This window comes from Habropoda laboriosa, unplaced genomic scaffold (genome assembly GCF_001263275.1).
Source record: "Habropoda laboriosa isolate 0110345459 unplaced genomic scaffold, ASM126327v1 C5991225, whole genome shotgun sequence".
NCBI lineage: Eukaryota > Metazoa > Arthropoda > Insecta > Hymenoptera > Apidae > Habropoda > Habropoda laboriosa.
This window is the reverse complement of record NW_017127437.1, coordinates 1-880: the sequence shown is the minus strand read 5'-3', so window position 1 is coordinate 880 and position 880 is coordinate 1. Positions and strand designations below refer to the sequence as shown.

Genomic DNA, 880 nt, shown 5'->3' with positions numbered 1-880 from the left:
GGATGAAGAATATGCATCCAGTTCAGACATATTTAGAGATTCTTTGGCCAGTCAGGAAGCTAATAACATAATGCATAATGAAAAAACTGATGAACAGCTTGGAAAAAGCTTATCAGATTTTGTCACCGAAGAACCGATAGAGAAATTTTGTTCAATTACTCCTAGTAGTGGTCTGTCGAAGGAAACTTTCTTAAAAACAACAGATTATCTCGCAGTTACCGTAAACGAGGATGATTCAGACATCATTGCATTTGACGATGATTATACCTTACACAGACAGAATTGTAACCAATTAAAGAGACAATTAACTTTTGATTTAAATAAGCAAGTACTGACATCGTTGACACAAGCATTTAATTTGAATTTCGATAACAAAGATGGTATGATTTCTTCGAATCAAGTGAACAATTCTGACATCCTTCAAAAAGATAGCGCCTACGATACATACCGATTGAGGACGGAACACACACCAACATCGGCTTGTATTCTCCAAAACAAAGATATCGGTATGTTTTCAAGGCTTTTCAAGGTTTTCATCGGTAATATTACTCCTTATCAGAAATATGAGAATGTAAATGATATACCTGATTTAGACATCCTCACCGCAAATATGGCTCACAAAGATTGGATTCCCGACCAGGATCGCCAGTTGTACTCATGTTTTCCGCACCAAAATAGCGGTAGAAGCACAGATTCGTTACAAATAGTGTGTAGCCACAGTGTAACACCATGCACGCGAAACGGACATTTGCAGAGAGATAAAAGTTCGATTGAAAATCAAAAATACGAGGGAAGTAACAGTAAGAAAAGGAAATTAGAATCTGTATATAAATTGGCTGATATGGCTAGAAAGACTAAAACAAATGAAGCGAAGATTTCT

At 36.4% G+C, this 880-nt stretch overlaps 1 protein-coding gene across 1 annotated transcript; it reads left to right on the top strand.

Moving 5' to 3' along the window:
• Nucleotides 1–70: 70 nt before the first annotated feature.
• LOC108578329 lies at nt 71–868 on the top strand (the record flags this gene model as incomplete). The annotated part of the gene is made up of 2 exons (XM_017941638.1): nt 71–506; nt 594–868. Coding segments are annotated over exons 1-2 (711 nt in total), but the record flags the coding sequence as incomplete, so codon positions are not given.
• Between the last annotated feature and the right edge of the window lie 12 nt (nt 869–880).